The following is a 26,786-nucleotide window of genomic DNA, read 5'->3' on the forward strand; positions in this document are numbered from 1 at the left end:
ATGTCACTGGGGAGATTATTAACCCCCAATATCGTTGCACATGTGCTTGAAAGTAAAATACAAATGAGATGCACTCTCATCATGAACCGAGGGCCTACACGGTATTATCTTGAGCTATTGCATTGCATTCCAAAAACTGGTTTAATTGAAGTCACCTGAAATAATTCACACAATCCAGTTTATTTTACAAACCTTTTGTGTTAACCTCAAGAAAACCCCAGATACTCACCCTGAATTACACCCCCCCCCCCCCCCACCCCCACCCCAACTGTCAGATTTAGCCTGAAGGATTTTTATCTATGAAGACAGATGAGTGATGAGAATAATAATGTGGAGGGCAGACCTACATTGTTACTGTGCTAATCTCTTGAGAGTGGTTCATGAAATGAAACCATTCCTCATTTTGCTGGAGACTCAAAGCTGCCGTTCAAAGTGGTTACACAATAAAAGACAATCATCGATTTTGTTTAAAATCCGAAAATTCAGTATGCAAGCCCATTTCAGCAAATGTGTTGAAAAAAAGACGAATGTGAAACTTTCTTGAAATGAAGACTAAATACAGCTCAGATAACGGCTTTTCTCCAATTAAGAATTGAGTTTTGCAAGATAAGATCCCTTCTCAAGTTAAAAAATGTGTTATCAATTAAACAAAAGTTCCTCCTTGTTTTTTATACGTTTTTTTAATATGAATTCATCTTTTAAAAAGGTGGTCAATATAGTGATCCTTTTTTTTCATTACTAGGCAAAGTTAACCATAGTGTGTTGCTCCCTCTGGTGGTTAATCTCGTTCAAAATGTCACAATTGAAGTGATGAGATTAAACTAAAGAGCAAGACAAACCCCTCACTGTCTTTCAGTAAATCAAGTTCTAAGAAAAAATATTATTATTATTATTTATAAAAATAACGTTCTTATTGTCCCTTACTTTAATTGACTTCAGGATATTTAAAATGCTGTTTTTGCCACCGTGTAACAAAATACAATATAGGAGATTCGGAAAGTTTCAGGAAAAAATATTGTCTGTCTTTTTGTCTGATCCATTTATATAAAATCCTGTCTGAAAATGAGCTGATCAGATTTTGGCCAATGGTTTTTCAGGTTGTGCAACCATTAGCCAATAACCATCCAAGGTAACACCCGCCTACCTTATCACCTGAATCTCCTCCTAGAGCACTATTGCGTATTTCTAAGCCAATCATCTCTCAGAGGGGCGCGGCCAACAGCAGCTCATTAGCATTTTAAGCTACAGACACAGAATCAGCACTTTTGGAACAGGGCTGAAACAGAAGGATTTATGGCATGGTTAAATGTGTATTTCGAGCCAAACACTTCAGAGACATGTTTTGTATATATCTGAGACCTATAGTATATCGTTGAAAAAGAGCATAATAGGGGACCTTTAAGTAGATAAGGTAAATGGGTAAACTCCAACCCCTGCTTTATTATTGTTGTATGTCAGCTTTTCAGACGACCCAAATTAAGAACAGTTCGATGTAAATGGGAATGAAGTGTTCTATCTTTAGTACCTCAGACTTTGAAAATCAATAGTTGTTGTGGCCAGTGAGCCACACACGACCAAAGACGCTCGATCAAATTTCTCATTATCATGTTAATAACAAAGCAAGCACTATCTCTACCGTGGCACACAACTCCTACCTGATCAAATGCATAGATCTTTAAAATAAAAATGGCTCAGTTGATCCACTAGAGGGAGCCTTATGCCATGATTTACTTCCAAAGTCCTCCAAAACTGCAACGAATGGCCCATTTTACCCAGCCATCTGCACTGTGAAGAAGCTATTTTGATGCTCTTGAACTATTTAAGCAGCTGAAATGACAATGACTAACTGAGAGTTTAATATCGGGATGTGGTTCAACTTTCCACTCAGACCTGCAGCTTTCAAAATGGCAAGCTTGATTGATTGAGTCAGGAGCATCTTTAACTGTCTGTACAACAGCATGTTTGTCAGAAAAAAGAAGAAAACCCACAACATGGCTTTGACAGCTCCATCAATCATGCACACATTTAGAGCACCAGAATAAACACTGCACATCAATCTGTTGTTGACAGGGTCCTCATTAGTACATGGATGTTCTGTGTTTCTCCTGTGAGATGTGTTTTGTACACTGTTGTGAGAGACAGAGGGAGGCCAAAAGGGAGGTAGTAACGGCAAAATCAATTTCACACATGGCTGCGTTTAGGAGAGGTGAGTGGCGGCGGGCATCTTGATCTGTCCATCAGCCCGAGTGTTTGTCACCGCCGAGGCTGCATCATAACTCCTGTTAGACTAAGCGATTGACGAGGGCCAACAACCATGACTACATGGATGATGTGGCCATTAGAGCGAAAAATCAGGCAACCCACTGCAATCCCCAAACGCACTGTGGCCATATGACATCTCTGTCTGCAGTGGTGCTGAGCTCATCCACCGGCTGTTTAACCTTCAACAACCGTTCTCAGATGAATAATAAATCAGGCCACAAGGAAATATTTGCTGTTAGTTGAGAGCGATGTGTGATTCCTTGAGATATCTTGTTAATCGTCTTAAATTAATGAGGGAATACAGATTAAATTACATCAATTATTAACCAAAGCTGTACTTTTGTGACAGAGGCCTTTTTGCACCCATACACAGCAATCAATGAAAATGTCACTTTGTCCAGAGAAAGGACTCAATGACCAAACGTCCCTTGCTTCACCTTTACCAGACAGGACAAAAGAGACAGCAGAGAGGACAATTTTCTGACGTCATGTTGGGGATATTTAGATAATAACGTCCTTCAGATATTCAGAGATTCAATTATCAGCAGTCTCTTTTCTCATTACCCCTGAGGGTTGAAACTGCACAAGGTCCTGATCACACAGGAGGCTATTTAAGTGACTTTCAGTTGGGTTGAGGTATTCTGGGCTATTTCTAAAAAGGAGGACAAATAGAAATATGACATATTTGTGTCCAGAGGGATCATCATGATTTTTTAAAAAAAAGGGTTTTATATGCTTTTTGCTTAGCATCAGAGGAAAAATAGATAACATTCTCATATATCTATGCTAAATATGAGGCTACAACCATCAAAGGGCTTAATCCTATGTTCCCAGGGTATAAATGGTTATAGATTGGTTAGGGCTATGTCTGCAGATCAATTGTAAAAGAAAGGAGGGTGATGTTAAAATGCAGTTTGAATGGTTACACATCCATCCAGCCACTGTGTAGAAAAATAATGTCTACATTCGTCTTGCAAATTTGAGGGCGTAGGTTTTAAGAAGTATGACATGAGGTCTGCTTAATGTGTCATAATAAGAGGATATTGAGCTGGCTAACATAAAACCCTCTGAAACATAGATAAGCTTCCCCAGCTTCTTTTAGCATAAAGATTTTAGTCTGCTAGCCAACTTCCCGGAGTTTAATAAATAAAGTTGAGTTTTGAAGGTGTTGTAAGGTGGATTCTGTTGCCTATGGACATTCAGGCTATCCATTTCCCCTGTTCCACATAAACTGAGCTAAGCTAAATTTACAACAGGCTGAAACAGTGGCACTTTTAGACTATTTCAAATGAGGATTGGCCATTGTTTGTCTCAGAAAACTACAACTACTACCTTTTCAAAACTGCTTATAAACTGTAAATTAATGTTGTGTTTTAAATATATTAAGTGTTTTTTTTAAATTATGTTTTGATGAACTGTATTTCTGTAACGTGTCTGAGTTTTTAGAAAAGCGCTCTATAAATAAAATGTATTATTATTATTGTTAGAAGCTGAACATCAACATCAAGTAAAATGGGCGATGTGTAGCTTTTCATAACTCAAATCCTTAACCTTTTTTAAACCTAACCATTTTGGCATGAAAAAAGGCTGATCTACCACTTATTTCTAACTTAATGAAACCTTATTTTTGGTTCTGAAACATTCAAACTATCCGTGGTTTGGAAGGAACAAAAAAAGGCAAAGTTTTCTCTGGCGATTGTATTGGGATAACAATAAGCAGACATAGGTTAGGTTCTCCAAAATACTGACGATAAACAGATGATAATATATATCATATTAATTGGTAACTGCTTTTAAAATTGTCTCTCTCCCTGAATAAAAATGAGGTGAATAATGGATAAAAATATTTGCCACAGTTCAGAGATTTAGCCTGTTTAAGGCTAAACATTACAGAAGGACTGGTCCTCCTTGCCACCCCGAGACAGCCATTACTGTTTCGTTGTATTTAGTCTACAGATATGATAGTGGTATGAATTATCCCAACCAGTCTCGAAGAATCTCAAGAACGCAACAATTCCGTAAATTGATGTCTTAAACACAATCCAAATTGAAAGAGCTGGGGGCAGTTGTGCACTCAGACTTTTATTAGGGTTTTTTTGTTATGTAATTTAGCTACAGTATATCCCATTACCCTATAAAGGTTGTGGCGTTGGTTTCCAATGCAGCTTTATGATAACAACACTTATTGAGCTCAGCTCCAGTCACACATTAAAGAAGGTTCCGAAGTTTAAAACCAAGAAATGCAGCGAAATAGTGTTTTATGTGTTAAAACGGAAACAACTTAAGCAGGTGTTAGACACAATTGAAGAAGGTGGTTGGCAGAAGTCAGCTCCTGAGCAGTTGTTGAACAGTCACATTCCTTTATTGCACATGCCAAAATGTCCCTGAACAAACAACCAACTCACGGTTTATAGCAGCTGTGATCTGCAGACAAATTGCTTTACTTCTCTCTTGGCTTGCTCATGCTAGGACTGTATTTTTAATATTTTTCTACTATTTGGCAACCCATTGTGGCAGTAAAGAAGCTTAAATCCTACTGTTACATAAAATAATAACTTGTCTTTACTACTTTCTACTCAGACTGATCCTCAAATTTCATCTTTTCGCTATTTCAATATTTCCAGATTAGTTAATCCATCTCGTATAAGATGCTTTGTGAGTAGGTAATGTACAAGAGAGACTTCAAAGCTCCCATCAGCCTAGTTTGATTCTGATCAAAACTATGTTTTGTTTTTCATCCAGATGATCTTATGCCTGTATTTTCTCTTAATTGAAATTCCACAAAAGCTACTACCAGAGTCCCCTTGCTCTGTCAAATGGTTTAACATTGCATCATCTAGCCTCCTGGCACCATTGCAACAAGTCTTAATATTCAACTGGAAGTACACTGTAATCATTAAATATAAATCTGTTTATCCTAATAAATTCATATATTTACATAGCGTCTGTGAAGTTCATTTCAGTCAGCGTCACAAGCATCCTATCATCTGGCCAGGTGCAGCGTACAAAAATAGGAAAATGAAAAAATCAGATTCTTTATCCTGACTGCAGGCCAGAAGGGATCATGAGGCAGTCAAAGCCGACCCGGACCTTTTCAGTCTGACGTAGCATGATATAAGAAAAAAAGAAGACTGTCTCATATTCCATTGAGCAGGTGGTCTTTCTTAATTAGACTCAAATATTTCTAACTTGGTTGATTTGTTCCCATGCTTGCTGATTGAGGACCATAGGAAGAACAAAATAGTTGTGTTCTCCAGGATATGGAAGTGCTTCACAAGCAATTTGTTTATCTGTTTAGAAGGAACAATACTTTCCTCGTATTGTTTGCAACTCCCATAATCCTTGTTCGCTTCCCACCTGTTGAAAGAAAGTCTTCACTGTAGTTCTCAGAAAAAGTCTAGCCACCTTTCGCCACCATAGTGTCCTTTGATAAGTAGACCACCCAGTAGACCATGTTAAAAGCCCCGAAGGACACTGGGAACAGGATCCGTGCATACTTGTCAATTTTGCTGGTTCCTCCCATACCAGCAGTGGTGGGCTGGGAGCAAGGCGTCTGCTTTATCTCCGGTTTGTTACCCATCATCTGGATGCGCTCCAGCTTGGGCCCCAGCAGCTGCTGCAGAGACGATGAGTTGGCGTTCTGTTTGCACGGCGTTCCCGCCATCACGTCTGGTGTTGAGGCTGCAGCCTGTGGCGTGCTCTTTACCAGCTGGGCGGAGGATGAGGCCACACTGAGCAGGCTCTCAGATTTAGGGCTGGTGCGAGAGAGTGCGGAAGAGCTGCCGTTAACCCCACTGGCTAAATGTTGTACCGGCCTAGCTCTCCCCACTCCAGAAACGTTTATGGTGGACTGGGCTCTCTGGTGACTGCCGGACTCTTGGTAGGAAATATAGTTCATCCGCTTTCTTAGGTTACCGTTGCTATCAGGATTCTGATAAAAAGGAAAGAAAAAACAATAATTACATGAGTTGAAAACGTTAGCATGTCCATGAAGGAGGTTGTGTTTCCAATTTGGTTTGTTTGATGGTTATGGTCTGTCAGCAGAATTAGAGAAAATAACTACTGGCCTAATTTTTATGAAACTTAGTAGAAGGGTTTAGCATTAACCAAGGAAGTGATCATTACATTTTTGAAAGCATTACAGGGAAGATACACACATTATTTTAAACTTTTAAAACCAAATGGAAATATCAGCTCAATTAAATTTTGAAAATGTACAATTACTATGTTTTTATCAGTCTCTAAAATCCAGTTTTAGTCAGTTTATTTCTTTATTATCCATGTGTTTCATTATGAGCTCTTTACCTGACTGCTTGTAGAGTATATCTTCAAAGATATTTCAACATGATCAAATTGAGTCATGAAATAAGAAGAGTTGTTTTGTTGAATCGTGGATGTACATTTGAGAGAAAAAACTCAGGATTTGGAGTGTAAATAATCACATCCCTGCCGTCTGCCTCGATTGAAGGCGTTCTGTGAGCAAGGTAAAGCTCTGAAGAGAGCGCTGGGCAAGGTTAACCTCTTCATATTGATCTGATTTCAGTCTTCCTGAAACATATGGCCTTCATCTGGAAGCAGATGATAGAGTTTGTGCATTACAGATGTCACTTACCGAGGATTTCACACAAGCTTAAGACAGAAAGTAGGTAGCACTTCATCGGGGCGGTAAATGCAGTGTAGCTCCAAAGGAGCTTATCCTTTGAGAGTTGATGTTTTCTAGCAGGGAGAGTGTGATGCTGATACTAAGGCATTTGCAGGAGTAATCCACCCCCCGAAACTGCAAGCATCCAGTGTTATTGTGCCCTGTGTATGTCTGTGAATAGCGGGGTTTGCTTTCTATCACCGTGCACGTTGAAGAACTGCCCCTCGAGCCAAGCCCTTTAGTGAGCGGCAACAGGACCTGCTCTTGAGGAAAAGAGTATTAATTCTTCCCCCCAGTGCCAGAGCCTTTCTGAAACCTATACAGATGTACCCGGGCTGCGTTGCCTTGGCAACCTACTAATCCACTGAAGTGCCGTTGTCACTGTACTGCATTCAAGCATGATTACGCCACACTAGGATTTGGACCGGAGGGGGCAACTTAAAGTAGTTAGTGTAAACTGACATGTGCATTGCTGGTTTGCGTCAGCTTCGTTGACCAGTTAACATTATATATTCAATCTTAGTTCTTTAAAAGTCTAATAAATGCGCACCTCACCCTCCTTTATACCTCCAATCTGTAAATAGTGTTTGTACAGCATCAAAAAAACATTGCTGCAGTTGCATGAACACTGATATATGGCACATTCGTCATATCCAACTAGGGGCTCTAAAATAGCTTCATGGCATATTCATGAATTGTGTTTCAATCCTTATGTCAGCTGCCATGGTGTCAATGTAATTTGTTTCAACTGGTGGAACAGAAATAGGATATTATGTCAATGTATTCATGTCGTTTTTTCAAAATAAAGGTCCCGCAGTGAATACTATCTTTGAAGAAAATCATTGACCAGGGAAGCTGTTTAGTTTGTTTTTTGCACAAAATGTAATGCCAAATAAAATATAGATTAATTCCCACTGACATTTGAGGTAACAGGTATAATGTGTATTTATGTGTGTCATTTAATGCCTACCTAATTTACCACATATAAAAAGTAGTTTTAACAAGTCCAAGCTGCAGTTGAGAGAGCCATTATCTGTTTAAACAGGTGAGAGGAATTCATGTTTTGACCAGGAACAGTAAGAGTCCCAGAGAGATTTTGTTATAATTTAACACGTCAAAAATGTTATGTAGGTAAAAAAAAAGTTACAATTTCTTAATTGCTCATGTTTACAGTAATAGTACTTAGTAAGTTGGATTTGAGTGTAGTTAGTTTAAATTTACGGAAACTCTAATCTTTGATATAAACTCAATTCAACTTTCACATACAAGCAGATTCTGATTATATATGGAAGTCGAAACTTTCTTCAGTTTTCTCTATTTTTCTTTCTGAGCAGGAGCACAGCTGACGATCCCCAGGCAGACCCACTCCTGGCCACTCAAAAGTCGAGGCTAAAGGCCAGATACAGTAAGCACATAATAAGGGACATGCTGTGTAAGTGATCCTTGAAGTTAAGTGCTTTCAGACCATTCGCCATGGCTACTTTGAGGGAAACAAAAAAAATCACCTGCAGCACTTCCTCTGTGTCCTTGACCTTCACAGGCGTTGTTTGGGGGCCCGGAGGACATTTGGCTGGCTTCTTTTTGGCCCTCTCGAGCTGGGCGTTGGTGAAGTAGTTGACGGCAGCAAACTCAATGAGCGCGGAGAAGACGAAGGCGAAGCAGACGGCGATGAACCAGTCCATGGCGGTGGCGTATGAGACCTTGGGAAGGGAGTGGCGAGCACTGATGCTGAGTGTAGTCATGGTCAGGACAGTGGTGATGCCTTTAATAGTAGGGGAAAAAAGAATAGTGTCAAACCTGCATATAAGTAGGAGCTGACATCAGATGTTAATTGTAAACAAATTAATAGTTGTGATTTTAAATGATTTACAATGAGGACGAAATGTCTGCCATATGTAACTGCTGTTTGCACCTTACAGTAGATAAGTGTGCATCAAACACAGCCTCGTTGGAGTTTGAAAAACCCCAAATGAGATGTTTTCATGTCAATGCTAAAGAAATGGTGATAAAAACCATTTGCACGGTGTTCAATAACCCATATACATGATGTTGCTCTTCATCAGCATATTTCATTAACTGAATGTGGGGGATAATGAACCAAATATTTCCGGCTCTCTAAGAGGGAAGACATGAACAAAACAAAATGTGTTTACCTTTAAATAAAACCTGTTTACTACAGAGCAGAACAACAAGCTGTAAACACAACAGTAACATAGTATAACCTTATAAAAGTGACATGGATCCATGACATTCTACCTTCTCTCTTTTTTTTTTTTACCTCCAGATAAGTATTTTTGTTGTTGTTGTAAAACTTATTTTACAAGAGTCTCAAGTCCATTTTTTAAAAAGGTCTTTAAAAATTCACAACGCAAGGTACACACATACAGTGGGGCAAAAAAGTATTTAGTCAGCCACCAATTGTGCAAGTTCTCCCATTTAAAAAGATGAGAGAGGCCTGTAATTTTTATCATAGGTACACCTCAACTATGAGAGACAGAATGAGAAAATAAAATCCAGGAAATCACATTGTAGGATTTTTAATGAATTTATTTTCAAATGATTGTGGAAAATAAGTATTTGGTCAATAACAAAAGTTCATCTCAATACTTTGTTATATACCCTTTGTTGGCAATGACAGAGGTCAAACGTTTTCTGTAAGTCTTCACAAGGTTTTCACACACTGTTGCTGGTATTTTGGCCCATTCCTCCATGCAGATCTCCTCTAAAGCAGTGATGTTTTGGGGCTGTCGCTGGGCAACACAGACTTTCAACTACCTCCAAAGATTTTCTATGGGGTTGAGATCTGGAGACTGGCTAGACCACTCCAGGACCTTGAAATGCTTCTTACGAAGCCACTCCTTCGTTGCCCTGGCGGTGTGTTTGGGATCATTGTCATGCTGAAAGACCCAGCCACGCTTCATCTTCAGTGCCCTTGCTGATGGAAGGAGGTTTTCACTCAAAATCTCACGATACATGGCCCCATTCATTCTTTCCTTTACACGGATCAGTCGTCCTGGTCCCTTTGCAGAAAAACAGCCCCAAAGCATGATGTTTCCACCCCCATGCTTCACAGTAGGTATGGTGTTCTTTGGATGCAACTCTGCATTCTTTCTCCTCCAAACACGACGAGTTGAGTTTTTACCAAAAAGTTCTATTTTGGTTTCATCTGACCATATGACATTCTCCCAATCCTCTTCTGGATCATCCAAATGCCCTCTAGCAAACTTCAGACGGGCCTGGACATGTACTGGCTTAAGCAGGGGGACACGTCTGGAACTGCAGGATTTAAGTCCCTGGCGGCGTAGTGTGTTACTGATGGTAGCCTCTGTTACTTTGGTCCCAGCTCTCTGCAGGTCATTCACTAGGTCCCCCCGTGTGGTTCTGGGATTTTTGCTCACCGTTCTTGTGATCATTTTGACCCCACGGGGTGAGATCTTGCGAGGGGCCCCAGATTGAGGGAGATTAGCAGTGGTCTTGTATGTCTTCCATTTTCTAATAATTGCTCCCACAGTTGATTTCTTCACACCAAGCTGCTTACCTATTGCAGATTCAGTTTTCCCAGCCTGGTGCAGGTCTACAATTTTGTCTCTGGTTTCCTTTGACAGCTCTTTGGTCTTGGCCATAGTGGAGTTTGGAGTATGACTGTTTGAGGTTGTGGACAGGTGTCTTTTATACTGATAACGAGTTCAAAAAGGTGCCATTAATACAGGTAACGAGTGGAGGACAGAGGAGCCTCTTAAAGCAGAAGTTACAGGTCTGTGAGAGCCAGAAATCCTGCTTGTTTGTAGGTGACCAAATACTTATTTTACCGAGGAATTTACCAATTAATTCATTAAAAATCCTACAATGTGATTTCCTGGATTTTTTTTTCTCATTTTGTCTCTTATAGTTGAGGTGTACCTATGATAAAAATTACAGGCCTCTCTCATCTTTTTAAATGGGAGAACTTGCACAATTGGTGGCTGACTAAATACTTTTTTGCCCCACTGTATTAGTGTGTTAGCGCCATGTCTTCTTTCCGGCTAGAAAGAAAGTGTTATTATAGCGTATTCAAATACCCAACATGGGGTTGTGGTGAAATTTAGCTAAATTCACCAGCCAATAACTTCTTTTCATATAAATAAAATAAGTATCTCCACAGATTGTACTTGACAAAATGTTTTTTTCCCTGGACAAAAAACAATTAAAATCTGACTTCAAAAAATTGAGCACCAGGGTTTTATTGCCTCTCAGGGCTTCTGTACAAAGTATTACGATCTGAGGGTACAGTCGAATTGTCAAAAAAGCAGCTCCTATTGTCTATTCCAATATACCATCACGGGGTTAAGGAATAGTGGATAGGAGAATTCAAAAAGAATTAGGAAAAGAGACTGCGGTGCTTTGAGAATCCGACTGCACTTACACTATCCCACCTATTGATGATGCACCAGCGGATGTTATTAATGTGCATCTGCTGTGTGAAACTACAGCTTGTATAAAGCGGACTCATGAAAGCGCATCTACTTTACACCGTGCTCTCTTATGGTGTTGTTTATGCTTTGTGAACGTGGACAACAGTGAGACATATATTCTTCATTAGGTTGGAATTATAAGGAAATAAAAAAGGAATGTGAAATTTATGCCTGTGACAAATACTGTGAAATGTGGACTTTATTTGATAAGTTCAGTTAAAAAGTAACGTTCATATTTCGCCTTTTGATTAATATAGTGCTGAACGTTCAAAACAAAGCACTTTGGCAAGTTATAAAACGCTTAATAAGCACCGTAACTTTCATGATACGCATTTTTCGGTCACGATCGGTTGTTTCCATGAACAGCCGAATGTAGTGTTGTGGGCAAAGTTGCGGCTGCAAGGCATTGTTGGACAGCATTTTCTCCTTTCCTTTCGTAAATGAGGGTCCAGTGTTTCCTAAGCTAGAGGAGGTTATGAAGGAAGTTTCAAAGCTCCTTTCCTATCATCTAGAGAATTCGAACAGCTCTTATCATGGCTGCCACTGAGGTACTTCCGGGTCATTTCACTCCGTTAGGAACCTTCCTAAGCTAACCTGACAATTCGACCGCAACCTCAGTTTTCTGTGGTTAAACTCCGCCAATAGCATTATTTCTGCCTTTAGACAAGCTGTACCTCCACATAATGTTTGGACAACTTCCAGTCTGATGTATTTACAAAGATAGGACAGTAGCAAGAGCTTACAGCTGCACAAAGTATATCTGCTACTCAACAGAAGCAACCATGGACTCTGAAAATAAAAGGAGACACTGATCTGGCCAGCACGCATAATCCCATGCAGTTCCTACAATAACAGAAGGTTACAGTATAAGCATGTAGCTCGCCACGCGTCCTTGGTATTATTAACCAATAGCAATAATGTGATTTGGAGAAAATCCCCTTATGTCGTAGACCTAGAACAATATGTGCCGCGGAGTCCTTGCTGACATAAATTCATCCCCTGCGCCCGGACATGACCCCTTATAATTACCTGTCAATCAAAAGCAGCTGGATGACATTGATAGGTGAACTGTGGCTTGAGGCCACATACTGAGGATATTATCCTCTAATATGAAGCTGTCAACATAAGCAAAAACTGCGATGGTTGATAGATATACTGGAACTCTGCAACTGTAGCAGCTTGCCTTTCATTTTTCCAAACACCTGACTAAAAATGCTAGAGATACATAACACATCACCAAATTACATATTCATACCAACTGTTTTGTTATCACCTCTGCTCAATGACAGGTTAACAGCCTGCAGGGGATATATTGGTACTTCGGCTTCCACCCAAAATAGAAAACAGATGCCAAATATCAGTAACATTTAAAAGGATAACCACTGATCAGATTCCTCCAAAGTCTCAGAAAATACATATTGCATTTCTTTCTAAGATGAGTAGGAAATGAATATTTCTGTAAATAAAGAACAGTGCTAGAGCACGTAATTGGTACAGTAAGGTTTATGCATGCTCTAGATATTCAGGTTGAATCTATACAAACCAAAGTTACACAATTAACAAGTAAAGTTAAAGGTGTTTTCAAAGAAGATTAATGGCTTTGAAGAGAGTAGAGATGAAAGCTACAGTTCCCTATTCATAACTGTTGAAAAGGATTAGTAGAGAAAATATTCCAGATACTTTTAAACAAATAGATGGCTTTTAGCTTCTTGTTGGTACACCTGTCTGTTCCTCCAAACATAATCTATTGGAGGTGATACAATGACACCTCATTCAACCCTTATTCAAAAATAAAGGGGCCCTATTATGCTCATGTTCAGCTTCATATTTGTATTTAGTGTTTCTACTGTGACATGTTTCCATGCTTTAATGTTCAAAAAGGTCTTTATTTTTCTCATACTGCCTGTACTGCAGCACCTCTTTTAACCCTCCGTCTGAAACCAGAGCCCAGTTTGCTCTGATTAGTTTGCTGGCTGACGCAATTGTGATTGGTCAACCACTTAGAGATAAGCCTAAGCCTATCACTTACAATGTGTGGGAGCGCTATCCAATGTATCCAAGTGTGTGGGAGAGAAACTCCCTCTGGAGGGAACTTAGGGATTTTAGCATTTGCAGACCATTTACATGCACAAAGACCTAGAGTGTGAGATTGCTCATGCATCTAAAAAAGGCAATTGAGTATTACATTTTGTGACATCCTCTAACTTTGATTGGCCTCACCTGAATTATCGTGTTCCGTAAACATTGCAGTGAATACAGTCACATCACAATGCCTTACGTTGAACGAGCTTGTTAAAAATCATGCTTTTCACTCTGACCCCTCTAGCTCTAATCCTCCATCCACTCCCTGACAAAATGCTTCTTCAGGCTCATAGCAGGACACTGTGGTTGAGTCATTGAGGCGGGACATCAAAACAGAGTGTGGCTGCAGGGAGGAGGAGGAGGAGAAACCCAAACACCAACCAACCACCCTCCTCTCCCCTTCACCCAAAGCCAAACACGCACATTTAAACTCAGGGGATAACAGCAGAAACCCACTGCCTCAGAGGATCACCAGATACAACAACAGTCATGCTGCTGTGAAGCCTCTGTGTGTCGTGCGGGGCAGTATGGGGCGGGGGGTCGTGGAGCTGGACTGTCAAGTTACATTGGTCACTGCAGGAGAGCAGCATTGATCCCACAGTGCTTTAATACACAACATCGAGAGACATTTTTACTGAGGGTCACAGAGTCGCTGACAGCACATACTGCACAGTCAACAGAAACACATGGCATGTCAAATGCACACAGAGGATACAGGTGTGTGTGTAGGTGTGTGTGTGTGTGTGTGTGTGTGTGTGTGTGTGTGTGTGTGTGTGTGTGTGTGTGTGTGTGTGTGTGTGTGTGTGTGTGTGTGTGTGTGTGTGTGTGTGTGTCACCAGCAGCAGAAACATAAGAGACTATGTTTTTTTTTGTCACCATTAGTGAGTCAGTTTGCTGTCACAGACTAAATGCCACTGCCAGCCAACAACAGGCCGGTTATTATGATTCTAATACATTGCCTCAAGTGATGTCATTTGAGTCAGCATTAGTTGGTGAGCTTATCATATGTCTGTGGCTCATAACGCAACTATGTTAACGGCTCGAGGCTAATGTTAATTTTGTTATCCGTTTTATTTATTTGGGATTAGTCATTTGTCAAATGTCCTTTTTTAGTTTTAATCATATCTCGTCAAAATCGAGGTTGCATTTTGCAAAGTTTTAATTGACATTGACATAAAACAATATTTAGTCAGAGTTTTTGTTGAAGAAATTAACACTGCTTTAGGCTACATTAGCTTCTACTAGCGTATTGCACGCAAATCTCCAACTGAACGACAGATGAGGTGCATTGTGGGTAACAACGCCACCAGTTTTGAAAAGGAAAAATAATGCATGAATAAGAATCCATTATTTAGCTATTTTTTATATTGTGAAATATCCCATTATTTGTTTTATCCTTTCCATTTCGTAAAAATGCAGATATAATGTAGCCTACATGGTAATAATCCATTACAAAATGCTCCATAAATGAATGGTTTATTTAAGTTATAAGTTAATAATCAAGGTAAATAGAGTTGCTATGTTGTGAAAATCCCTTTGACTGTTTTAACTTAACCATAATTCCATTAATTAATAAACATTTTACAGTAAAACGTATCATTTTTAATCAATAAATCCCTTAAAAGGGGGACTCTATTTTAAAGTGTTGCATTTTCACTTAGAAATGAACTTATTTACCACATGATACATTAATAATAGTTATATTTTCACTAACAGACCACTTTCATTTTTTAACTTTAAAAAGTTGAATCATTAATTCCTACTGATGTATTCCTTCTCTTTAAATACTCAAGTAAAAATAACCTCTTGGAATTGATGCTCCCCAACATAATCCATCAGTATTGTTTTGGAAATAGAGGACGAGCGTAAGTGCAATTATCATTGAATGACTTTCCATCAACATAAGTGGAGGAACGTGGTCGACAAACGACCAGACAGAGACGCCCCTTAATAATAAAAACAACAACACCCAGCAACACTGGTCCAGTTATAGCAGCTCTGTTTGTAGTCCTGTGTCTCTATGGATACACACTCATCAGTCTGTTCTGACAGGCAGAGACCCTAATGTTTTACCAGGGGAGCCATTAAACGCATCTGGGTCACAGTCCATAAACTGAGAGCAACTGATGATGTAGAAATGGTGGATTATGCAACAACCTCTGAAAAACATGATAAAATGCCAGATATTATAGAAAGATCACACTAACATCTGTAGAAACCTTGAATCTAAATCACCAACGAGTATTTTGAATACTCTACCAGGGTAACTTTCCCATTTCAACCTTTTGAGAGGGGTATTAAAATTGCACCTCAAGCAGTTTTTATGCCTTCTACAATGAGCCAAAACACACATCTCTTGTCTTTGCTCTAGGCTTCTTTGCTTAGAAGATGGCTGAAAATTATTTTCCCTAATGCTGTCAGCTGTTTGTTTTAGCTTCAAACCTGGCTTAAAACTAACAGCAGTGAGTTTGCAATAAAGACGAATAAAAAACAGCAGCGCTCTACTGTATATTCCCCATAATCACCTCACACTGGAACATAATCTTGTTGTGCAGAGTACACACAAATGCAGACACAAAGTAAATAAACCGAGAGGATGTGAGGGATGTGTGAGGTTTACATACCGAAGACTGTGCGTGCCGGGACCGATTCTTTATTTATCCAGAAGGACACTTGGGAGAGGATTACTGTCATTATGCAGGGGATATACGTCTGAATCATGAAGTAGCCCATTTTACGTTTCAAGTGGAAGTAGACCGTCATCACCACATATTCACCTGGAGGATCAACAGAAAGGAATTACTTTTATTAACAAAGAATTTTTACTCGCACGCCGACAGATTTCATTAACGCAGCTTTAGACAGATGGCGCTTTTTATTTTTTTTTATCATTTTTCTGTGCTCCTCTACATATTAATACATGCCACCTAACATGGTTAAATGTTTTTGTTGGATACTTTGGGATTGATGTGAAACGATAGCCCCTCTTTAGTGCCTCAACTAAGATGTTGTCGGGTTCGATTTAAAGAGGCTGCTGTCTGCTCGTCATGCTCCCATGGAGGGCGAAAGCCCCAAAATTCTTCCCCTATCAACCCTCTGTGGTACATTTGTACAGTATGTGTCCCATCATTCATGCAGAAAATACAGCGTATATCTGGCAAAATTTGCCAGGTTTGACAATACAAACTGACAGCCAAATATATTTTCTTTCAGTAAAAAATAACATGTTTCTACAATTCAAAGAAGGAAAAACAAGCATTTTTCTCGCCACACTTCAGTTGACCAGTCAAGCAGGAGGAAATCTCACCTGTAATGGATTTAATGGTTTCACTGGAGACCGTCTGGCCTATGAGATCATACTGAACGAGGCTGGAGGACTCAGGAGGGACCTCCACTGAATGTTCGGGCCCCTTGGTCCATTTGTAGATCATCTCTGTTTTAGGATAGGCATCTGTGAGCAGAAAACCCCAAGATGTGAGTCACTAATGTCAATTATGAACAATGGATAATATAGGGAAAAAGCATGTGTGTGTATGTAACGTGTCTTTATAGAGCAAACTGTCTTGTCGACATACATAAATGACTATGATGTGATTTTAAATGAGTTGTTTGTATAAATTGTCAATCCAACAATTGTCAATAAACATTGGTTGGCCTTCTTGAAACCAACCAACCAACATGGATAAAATCTTCTGCTACATCTTTTTCGTGATCAAGGTTGTAATAGCTTAGAACTCCTATTTAGTTAGTTAGTTATTTAGTTATTGGTTGAACTAGAATAAAAATAAAGAATGCATTGCAGTTCTTTTTTTAGTTTAATATATGATATTTAGTGTTATTATCATGTCAACATACAGACAACTCTTTCTGCTCAAATGAAACCAATGCATAGTGGTGGCAGTCAAAGTTCATGAAGGTCACATCTGTCATATTTCACTTACTAATCCATCATTCTGAAATCTCTTTCACTAATGAAAGTTTTACATATTTATATTTTAAAAGGTATCGTAGTATTTTTTTAGGTATCATAAAGCAGCACTGTTTTAGCTTTTTAGGGGAAGTTAATTTAAGATTTGAGCATGTTAATTAGGCATAAATGATGATCATCCTTCAAAATGACGGGATGTACTACACAAACAAAATTATCTGTTAAATTCTGATTAATCAGAAGCCTTGTGTTATTTTTATACATTCCTTTAATGACAGATGTTAAGGACCTGGACACTTATTTTTATTTTTCTGCATATATAAACCACCGTCAGAGGCATTTATTTAAATCCAGAGACAGATTCAGTTTCTGTTCGAAACAAATGTCACAGTGAACAAATAGTGGAAGCAAATCATCTTTATGTCAAATCACGTCGGGGAAGAGATGAGGAGTTTTGTTTTGAAACAAAATTTTGAACTGAGCCATGTTGGTTTTCAAAAAGCTGACTTCAAAATCAAACAGATCACTTTTGAGTGATTTATCTGGACATCTCTGAAATGCCCAGATAAACCCCTGTGTCTTAGGGATAGTCTACTTCATAACAAGTCTTTTTACTTCGCAATGGTTTTCTTTATGTATCCTGGCAAGGTTGGTCAGTCTGTGGATGCATAACAAAAATGCCAGTTGCCTTCGCCTGCCACTCCCTATGGGACTCCACATAGGCAGGATACCAACTGTGCTGCCAAAATGAAATGACTCTGGTGTGTCATGGAGTGGAACGCAATGCCTGTGCACACAAGCCCAGATGGAGTTACAGAAAATGAGACGTAGAGAGAAAAGAGTGATGGAGGAAAAATGAAGGCAGAGCAGATAGAAAGCAAATTAGCACGCACACACCAGCTATGGAAAATAGCTGCATAGGTCTGTGCTATCCTGAGGCAGAGGAAGGGATTCTGACCTTTCCTTTGCTTCAGGCCGCATCAGATCCATGGCTGCTTCCTTCTGACTGGAAGCTAGCAGCAGCAGAGCATAATGGTGAAAGGAGGAGGACAGGGAGGGGGAGACAGATGACAATACCTCTCCAATGTCACCACATTCGGTAATTGACGGGCAGAATGGGCGAATGCAAAGGCAAACTCGTTGTCTTTTTCTCTCCTTTCTCCTGCAGATGTAATCTTCAAATTGCCGCTTTACTCCGATAAGATGGCGCTGAGAAACTCCTTTATTTAAGATAACTCATTTCTGCTGACCAGTAGGCCCACTATAAACACTGGTGCTGAGCGAGAGCTTCATTGTTCACGATGAAGAATGAAATGCTTTATTATTTAGTGCTACTATTCAGTTGCTTTGTGTCTCACAAAGTGCTCAGCTCCTCTGCACTCTTTTCAGAAAAGAATATATTTCAGTGCTGAGCTGAGAACAGTCATGTGATCAGGTTTTTTATCAGACCAAACTTAGTGACAGACCTACCTTAATATTTTGCTCAAGAAGGCACTACATGTAGCATTTGCAAATAAAAACATATCTACTAAAAAGCTTTATAAAACACTGGTGTTAAACAGTTAAAATCAGATAAGACTATAAATGAGGGGATCACTTTCTTTGGTTTAAAAGGAAAAGTTTGACATTTGCTCCATGAAAGATCGATAACACTCTGATTATAATGTTTTAAAGCCGCATGTAGCCAGTTAGCTTAGCACAAAGACTGGACACAGGTGGAACCCACTACACTCTTTACACTTTACATAAATAAAAAAAACAAGATGTTCATCGACATGTTAATAAGCTGCACTGGTTGGTATATCCTGTTACCTGTTCGATAGTGCTTAGAGAGGCGTTTTTCCAGTTCTATATGCTATGCTATGCTAAGCTAAAGGGCTGCTGGCTTTGGCTTTACATTTGCCTTGTGTGGTATCATTATTCTCATATTACTCCCAGCAAGAACGTTTAAAAATCCAACTATAACTCTGAGAAGCATGGTTGTGTTTGTTATCGGTGCTCAGTCTCACCTAGGTCACTCCATTTCTAATGAGATGAATTAAAAATCCTAAATTGAAATTGTCAAAACTCTGCTGAAACTACCTGCTGCTTATTATTTGCAAATTGCAGCCTGTTTAGGGATGTAAAGTAATCCAGTGGGTCATCTTTGGAACAACACTGGGGGTCAAAAAATGCTAAATGAATTGATTTGTTTACAGCAACAATAATTATGTTAATAATTACCTGTTTGATCATACAGATACATTTAATGTTTTCGGTCTAATAAGCGTCTCTCCGAAGGTTAACAGAATGTATTTGATGTTAAACATCAATGTCACTTGTTTGCAAAATGTATTCTAAAAAAGTTTCAAATTTGAATAGTTGCTAATAAAGGCACTGTTCTTTCCATCTCTATTCATACTTTTTTGTATCCATGACAAACATAAACCCATACGTATGCAAGACTTACAACTTCCAAATTTGAGGGGGCACGCATGTCCATCCATGGGGAAATCCACAAGCTTCATGGGACACTCGGCACTAATGGTCAACCTGTTGCAGTACAGGAGAAAAACATCTCCATAAGTGTCCAAATAGACACAAATGTTTTAAGAATGTGTGCAACATTCAGGGACAGCAACACTAAAGTTTGTCCAATATGTAAATGACCAAGGACTTAGATGATCGGCATATAAAGGTGAGTTATATTAAGAAGAATATTAAAATCACATAAGGCAGAGAGCTGACAGTTATTATAGACATACATACATACATACATACATACATACATACATACATACATACATACATACATACATACATACATACATACATACATACATACATACATACATACATACATACATACATACATACATACATACATACATACATACATACATACATACAGTGGGGCAAAAAAGTATTTAGTCAGCCACCAATTGTGCAAGTTCTCCCATTTAAAAAGATGAGAGAGGCCTGTAATTTTTTATCATAGGTATACCTCAACTATGAGAGACAAAATGAGAAAAAAAATCCAGGAAATCACATTGTAGGATTTTTAATGAATTAATTGGTAAATTCCTCTGTAAAATAAGTATTTGGTCACCTACAAACAAGCAAGATTTCTGGCTCTCACAGACCTGTAACTTCTTCTTTAAGAGGCTCCTCTGTACTCCACTCGTTACCTGTATTAATGGCACCTTTTTGAACTCGTTATCAGTATAAAACACACCTGTCCACAACCTCAAACAGTCATACTCCAAACTCCACTATGGCCAAGACCAAAGAGCTGTCAAAGGAGACCAGAGACAAAATTGTAGACCTGCACCAGGCTGGGAAAACTGAATCTGCAATAGGTAAGCAGCTTGGTGTGAAGAAATCAACTGTGGGAGCAATTATTAGAAAATGGAAGACATACAAGACCACTGCTAATCTCCCTCGATCTGGGGCTCCACGCAAGATCTCACCCCGTGGGGTCAAAATGATCACAAGAACGGTGAGCAAAAATCCCAGAACCACACGGGGGGACCTAGTGAATGACCTGCAGAGAGCTGGGACCAAAGTAACAGAGGCTACCATCAGTAACACACTACGCCGCCAGGGACTTAAATCCTGCAGTTCCAGACGTGTCCCCCTGCTTAAGCCAGTACATGTCCAGGCCCGTCTGAAGTTTGCTAGAGGGCATTTGGATGATCCAGAAGAGGATTGGGAGAATGTCATATGGTCAGATGAAACCAAAATAGAACTTTTTGGTAAAAACTCAACTCGTCGTGTTTGGAGGAGAAAGAATGCAGAGTTGCATCCAAAGAACACCATACCTACTGTGAAGCATGGGGTTGGAAACATCATGCTTTGGGGCTGTTTTTCTGCAAAGGGACCAGGACGACTGATCCGTGTAAAGGAAAGAATGAATGGGGCCATGTATCGTGAGATTTTGAGTGAAAACCTCCTTCCATCAGCAAGGGCACTGAAGATGAAGCGTGGCTGGGTCTTTCAGCATGACAATGATCCCAAACACACCGCCAGGGCAATGAAGGAGTGGCTTCGTAAGAAGCATTTCAAGGTCCTGGAGTGGCCTAGCCAGTCTCCAGATCTCAACCCCATAGAAAATCTTTGGAGGGAGTTGAAAGTCCGTGTTGCCCAGCGACAGCCCCAAAACATCACTGCTTTAGAGGAGATCTGCATGGAGGAATGGGCCAAAATACCAGCAACAGTGTGTCAAAACCTTGTGAAGACTTACAGAAAACGTTTGACCTCTGTCATTGCCAACAAAGGGTATATAACAAAGTATTGAGATGAACTTTTGTTATTGACCAAATACTTATTTTCCACAATCATTTGAAAATTAATTCATTAAAAATCCTACAATGTGATTTCCTGGATTTCTTTTCTCATTTTGTCTCTCATAGTTGAGGTATACCTATGATAAAAATGACAGGCCTCTCTCATCTTTTTAAATGGGAGAACTTGCACAATTGGTGGCTGACTAAATACTTTTTTGCCCCACTGTACATACATACATACATATCATATGCTAGAGGGTTAACAAAAGGCTACTTAAACTTGGCCATCTCCACTTAAAACTTAAATTAGACTTTATGAGTTTGCTATACTGAATTTAAGATTTCAAAGTTTGGTTGCTTCTGCTCTGCCTCCAAACAGCTCTGCTTACACATCATGAGCCACTGGCTTTAATTTCACAGCAAATCTGCTCAATAGCTTAAAATCAAACAAAAACTTTTTTCTTTTTATCAGCACAAAAACAAAATGTTTAAAAAGTGAACAGCTGACACCCCCTCAACAATCTTTGAGATACAATGGAGAATTTAGTCTAAACATTTCGCTTTGAATACGGTTGTGGCGTAAGCTACGGTACCTCATGGTGTATAGGATGGTGCCATTCTTCATGATGCGGAAAAGCTTGTTGGGGGCTGTCATGTTGTGAGCGACAGACCTCTTCCCATTCCTAAAGAAAGTGTCCGGTGTCCACACTTTATTCACCATAAGGTTATTCAGCCTCAATATCTCTATCGGGCCCTCGTACTTCAACCTCCGGTCCACCCACGTTTGCCGAAAGAAAACGTCCATTGTGTATTCCTGAGGCGGAGAAAGTTGCAAATGTCAAAGACAAGCATGCGAGGTCAGGTAGGTTTTCAGGTGGGATGATATGAGTTCATGATTATCAGCATCGATCTGGAACAAAGTCTGGTAAGTAAAATATGATGTTTGCTTCCCACATACTATAGTGCATGGGTGGATTATGAGACAATGGGCCCCTGGGCATAGACATGCAAAAGGCCCAAACACCTCTTATACTGCACACAGAAGAAAGACATACATAGTTTAGTTTCTTTTTTTATTTTATTTGTGTCGTAATTCTATTTCTCTAAGTAGTTTTGTGACAATTTGCATTTTGCCTCTCTGTGGTTGTTTCCTGTAATGGTTGTTTCCTGTAGTCATGTGTGTCTTTGAAGTCATTGTGTGTCTTTGTAGTCGTCTTGTGTCTCTTTGTACTCATATTGTGTCTTTGCGGTGGTCTTGTGTCTCTTTGTACTCATATTGTGTCTCTTGGTGATTTCTTTGTGTCTCTTTGATGTTGTGTTGTATTTCTTTTTAGTCACTTTATGTCTCTTTGTAGTCATTCAATGTCTCTTTGTACTCATATTGTGTCATATTTCAGTCATTTTCAATCTGATTGAAGTCTTGACTGAAGTCTATTAGGTTTCTTTGTGAATTTTTAAAGCTGTTTGTTATCTCTTGTAGTTATTTTGGTTTACTTGAATTATTTTGTTTTTCTTTGGAGAGGTTTTTAGTGATGATTTTGAGTCCCTTTCTAGTTGGTGACTCCTTAATTGGCATTTTGTAGGTGTAGACAAGGGGGGCCCCTTAACGTTTGGCCCCTGGGCTTATGCCCGGAAGCCTTTAATAATCCATTCATGAAAGTATTGAGAGTTGCCAGTGCGTTTCTGTTTTAACTGGATTGAGAAACAATTTGTGTAGAAATTCGTATCCTCATTATATTATTGAATTTCAGTTTGTGGGTCGTATACAATGAAAAATTAAATACCAGTTCCATAAAACACAGCAAACACTTTTAACCCTGTGTTCCCTCCCTGTACAACATTTCTATCAATGGAGTACAGTCATCAACAGTAGTAAATAAATCAAGATAAATAATCAGGATAAAATAAAAAAGTTAACTGTGTTTTCCATACTATGTACGAGATCACATCATTAACACAGCAAACACTGGTAAACTTAAGGTTGTTGTGCATACCATTTCAACATCCGAGACAGGTCCAAAACTTGTCACATAAATGTCAGTCTTGACTTCCGTCACAGGACCTATTGAAACAGACCAATGTAAAATATAATGTTCAAATCCTTTACATGTCACAATCCAGCCTCAGTCTTAATCACACTTCAACACACCTTAAAGACCTAAAGCCCATCAAAACCAAAAGACATGCAATAGCTCATACAGAGCTTTAGTGCCTTTGCACAATGAGAATGAAAAAATAGCTTTAACGATGTTAAACATAATCCTGTTTGATTTTTTTCCACTCAGTGAATGGATGTGGGGGCACACTGTATAGGCGTTGTTTATAAATGCAGGGATAAGCTGGTCTCTCTGTATGCATGTGTGTTGACAGGCTGTTTTGCACTGGGAACCAAACGAAGCTGCTTCTTAGCATGCAACGATGTACAGAACAACCAAATCCGTACTTTTAGCACTTGAACTTTCTGCATGAGCATTAAGTGTTTGTCCCGCAACATACACAATGTTATGTAGCTGCAGTGGTAAAATCTACAGCGTTGCATGTGCGGTGACACACATGACCGTGAAGCAACATGTTCTACATCAACCACACAGGAGTTAAAAAACAAACCAAAACATGGCATTGTTGCTATCATGTTTCTATGAGCACCACATACTGTATATCTGGAAGTTTCTTCCTCTTTAATGTTTTTAAAGGGCCTTAAAATCGCTAATCCATTAAATACAGATTAGCAATTAAGGGCTCTGCAAATTAAACTGACACATTGGGTAAATTCAGTGCTCAATAATGAGTTTACAGTTATCTTATCGCAATGGATGGTGTGTTTTAAGATCGTAAGGCATACAAAAGTTAAATCATATCAATAAATAAAAACATTTCGTTTCAGAGGTGAAATAAAAACACATAAAGGATGTATGTGGGGTTTCAAGTAAGTTTACAGCTACATTTATAGGTGTATTTTAACATATCTCACACAGAAAAGTCAAATACAATATACATTTGTATTTGACTTGTGCTTGATCATTGGTAGTTTTCATAACGAAAATGCTTCCTCGTGCACACGAATATATAAAATTGTTTTATTATCATTATTATTTATTTTTTATTTTACTTACCACCGAATCCAGGTCTCAGCCTGTTGTCATAACCGTCCAGAAGTCGGTCTAAAATGCGCGTAAAATTCTCCGGATAGATCCTTTCATCCTTCTTTGTCTGTCCAGAGATTTTCTTTACACTAGAAAGAAATAAAAAAGAATAATAGTACCATAACTTCATTTCTTTAAAAAAACAAACTCATTAGCATCGTTTCGGTTCAAGTCTCTCGGACAGCGCCACTGAGCCACTCACCAAGTCGCCAAACAGAAAAAGTAGAAGAGGGTCCGAACAAAAGCCGGGCACATCGCTGCCACCGTCTCCTTCTTCTTGGCAGAAATCATCTTTGCATGCCATACTTCAAGCCTCTTCACATCTCACCACTGCCAGATGCCTGCCTGTGTCCCGGGGAACAGAAGGAGGGATCCGCGGCGGCACATAGGGGGCAAGTTCTCTCGCTCATGCAGTCTCTCACACGCACATACACACCTTCACCCCCAGCCCCGGTCACCTCTTATCCGGATCTGAGCTGCTGGCGCTGCTGCTGCTGCTGCTGCTGCTGCTTGCATCCAAAGAGAGAAACTCTCTCCTTCTCTCCCTCTCTATTTGCTTCCCTGTCTCTTCCTCCCTCCCCTTCTCTCCCCCTCTCCCCTCTCTGTCTCTGGTTGCTTTCTCCTTCTCACACACACCTGGTCAGGACACAGATTAGACGTGCACTGCTTTGAAAATGACTTCACCAGTCACATCACTGACTTCCTCCCCCCTTTAAAACTAGGAAAAAAAGGATGTGGATAGAAATAGCTCTTTTTATCCTCAACATCTGAGCATTTACAGGTTTCGTGATGGCATGACCTTTAAAAAAAAAAAAAAAAATCATTAGATTTCTTTCAGTTTTAAAGATTTATTTTCTTTAACAGGCTCCTTTATGCCCTTTGACCCCCTGCTACAATCAGCGTCCGTCACTCCCGCTGCTGTGTGAGCGCAGCCCAGCCTACATGTTGAACTAGTTTCAGGAATGCATTGGTGGCGAGCGCCTGTATTAAGATTCAAATGGGTCAGTCTTGTCGCAATACGCAATCACACACACACACACACACACACACACACACACACACACACACACACACACACACACACACACACACACACACACACACACAGTAGAGGAACTGGGACAAGCCACATGCTGCTTCACAGATTTCTCTGCACCTGGGACAAGCACAAGACCTTCACTGTGTGTGTGTGTGTGTGTGTGTGTGTGTGTGTGTGTGTGTGTGTGTGTGTGTGTGTGTGTGTGTGTGTGTGTGTGTGTGTGTGTGTGTGTGTGTGTGTGTGTGTGTGTGTGTGTGAAGGTGAAGTGCAGTTAAATCTTGCAGGATAAACAAGATATGTCTGGGTTCCACCACAGTCGCTTTCCTGATTAGTTTTTAAGTGCATACAGTTAAAAGAAACACACATACACACACACACAGACAGGGATAAAACATGAGCCACTCAGCGCAAAGGAACGTTGAGGAAACGTTTTGTTGATACGTTACAAACTGAAGTCATGTCGAGAGTCTTATAACGCAGCCCCCCTGCACCGCCGCCCACCCCGGTCCTCCCACAATGCTACAGTGCAGGGCAGCTCTGTGGGGGATGAGTAATATTCATGCTCTTTGTGAGGGCAGGAATTCATCCAAGTAATGTTTCTTTTCTTTCTTAGACACCTCATTACAATATGTTCTTTTCACAGGATCACTTTCAGTACATTGTAAGAATGCTCCGTCCAATGTGGAAATGTCACACTTTTTAGAAAAGTCACGTTGGCCTTATTATGGCACATTGACCTTTCCTTGTAAATCTGTTCTGGGTATAAATTACGTGATGTAATATTGTGTATAATATTATATTACATTTGTGGTGCCAGCAGCACTTTTTACAGGTTCGTAATTTCATTTTTGTTATTGTACTTGTTTTTATATCAAGTTTTTTCTCCGATACAGTTTGTCCTGAGATCACTTGAAAACAGGTTTTTCTGCTTATTTGCCCTGCAGCAGAAATAACTGCTATGATAACCCAGTTTT

General features: G+C 39.6%; 1 protein-coding gene across 1 annotated transcript; it reads right to left on the reverse strand.

The window, feature by feature from the left end:
- Positions 1-4,463: 4,463 nt before the first annotated feature.
- On the reverse strand, positions 4,464-25,330 carry gabra4 (gamma-aminobutyric acid type A receptor subunit alpha4). The gene is made up of 9 exons (XM_063877154.1): positions 24,976-25,330; positions 24,744-24,862; positions 23,625-23,692; positions 22,224-22,444; positions 19,815-19,897; positions 16,745-16,888; positions 16,062-16,214; positions 8,410-8,666; positions 4,464-6,193 (listed from the first exon to the last, which is right to left on the reverse strand). The coding sequence occupies exons 1-9, from the start codon at positions 25,062-25,064 to the stop codon at positions 5,660-5,662; spliced, it is 1,668 nt and encodes a 555-aa protein (XP_063733224.1). The 5' UTR covers positions 25,065-25,330; the 3' UTR covers positions 4,464-5,659.
- Positions 25,331-26,786: the final 1,456 nt, after the last annotated feature.

The sequence above is a fragment of the Eleginops maclovinus genome, chromosome 23 (assembly GCF_036324505.1).
Source record: "Eleginops maclovinus isolate JMC-PN-2008 ecotype Puerto Natales chromosome 23, JC_Emac_rtc_rv5, whole genome shotgun sequence".
Classification (NCBI taxonomy): Eukaryota; Metazoa; Chordata; class Actinopteri; order Perciformes; family Eleginopidae; genus Eleginops; species Eleginops maclovinus.